Consider the following 1,175-nt stretch of genomic DNA (forward strand, 5'->3'; position numbering starts at 1 on the left):
ATGGGCACCAAGAACAACGTGACTGAGTTTGTGTTGTTCGGCCTTTTCCAGAGCAGGACATTCCAGCATGTGTGCTTCGTGATCTTCTCCGTCTTTCACGTGCTCACTGTCCTGGGGAACCTTCTGGTCATCATCACCATCAATGCCAGCAAGACCCTTCAGGCTCCTATGTATTTCTTCCTCAGCCACTTGTCTTTCGCTGACGTGTGCTATCCATCCGCTACCACACCCAAGATGATCGCTGACACTTTTGTGGAGCGCAAGACCATCTCCTTCAATGGCTGCATGACCCAGCTCTTTTCTGCCCACTTCTTTGGTGGCACTGAGATCTTCCTCCTCACAGCCATGGCCTATGATCGCTACGTGGCCATCTGCAGACCTCTGCACTACACGACCATCATGGATCGGTGGAAGTGCGGCTTGCTGGCGGGGGCCTCCTGGGTGGCTGGCTTCCTGCATTCCACCTTGCAGACCCTCCTCACAGTGCAGCTCCCCTTTTGTGGGCCCAATGAGATCGATAACTTCTTCTGCGATGTCCACCCCTTGCTGAAGCTGGCCTGTGCAGACACCTACGTGGTGGGGCTTGTCGTCGTGGCCAACAGTGGCATGATCAGTTTGGTGTCCTTCCTCATCCTTATCATCTCCTATGTGGTCATCTTACTGAACTTGAGAAGCCGGTCATCTGAGGGGCGGCGCAAGGCTCTGTCTACATGTGGCTCACATATCATCACTGTCCTTTTGGTCCTTGTGCCCCCCATGTTCATGTACATCCGTCCCTCTACCACCTTGGCTGCTGACAAACTTGTCATCCTCTTTAACATTGTCATGCCACCTTTGTTGAACCCTCTGATCTATACGCTGAGGAACAATGAGGTGAAAAATGCCATGAAGAAACTGTTTAGGGTCAAAGGGAGCTTGGGGGAGAAGTGACAGTCCAGGGAATCTCATTTAGCCTGAAACTTGGGAGACTTCCCATCTTGTAGCTTCTAGCACAGGCTTTGCATCTCTAGTTTGGGGGGCTTATAATGACAGCTGTCCTCCCAGCTCTTTTCCTAATATTAACCTCATATATTCCTTCAGTCTTTCCTTCTTTAAATATTTATTGAGTGTTTGTAATGCTGGGATACAAATAAAAGTAACATGTAATCTCTGTCCTCAAGGAGGTCACAGTTCAA

General features: G+C 50.0%; 1 protein-coding gene across 1 annotated transcript; it reads left to right on the forward strand.

Moving 5' to 3' along the window:
• Positions 1 to 930, forward strand: LOC105290051 (olfactory receptor 4S1). Its single transcript, XM_011357015.1, has one exon. The coding sequence runs from the start codon at positions 1 to 3 to the stop codon at positions 928 to 930; it is 930 nt and encodes a 309-aa protein (XP_011355317.1).
• Positions 931 to 1,175: the final 245 nt, after the last annotated feature.

Source organism: Pteropus vampyrus, unplaced genomic scaffold (assembly GCF_000151845.1).
Source record: "Pteropus vampyrus isolate Shadow unplaced genomic scaffold, Pvam_2.0 Scaffold31, whole genome shotgun sequence".
Classification (NCBI taxonomy): domain Eukaryota; kingdom Metazoa; phylum Chordata; class Mammalia; order Chiroptera; family Pteropodidae; genus Pteropus; species Pteropus vampyrus.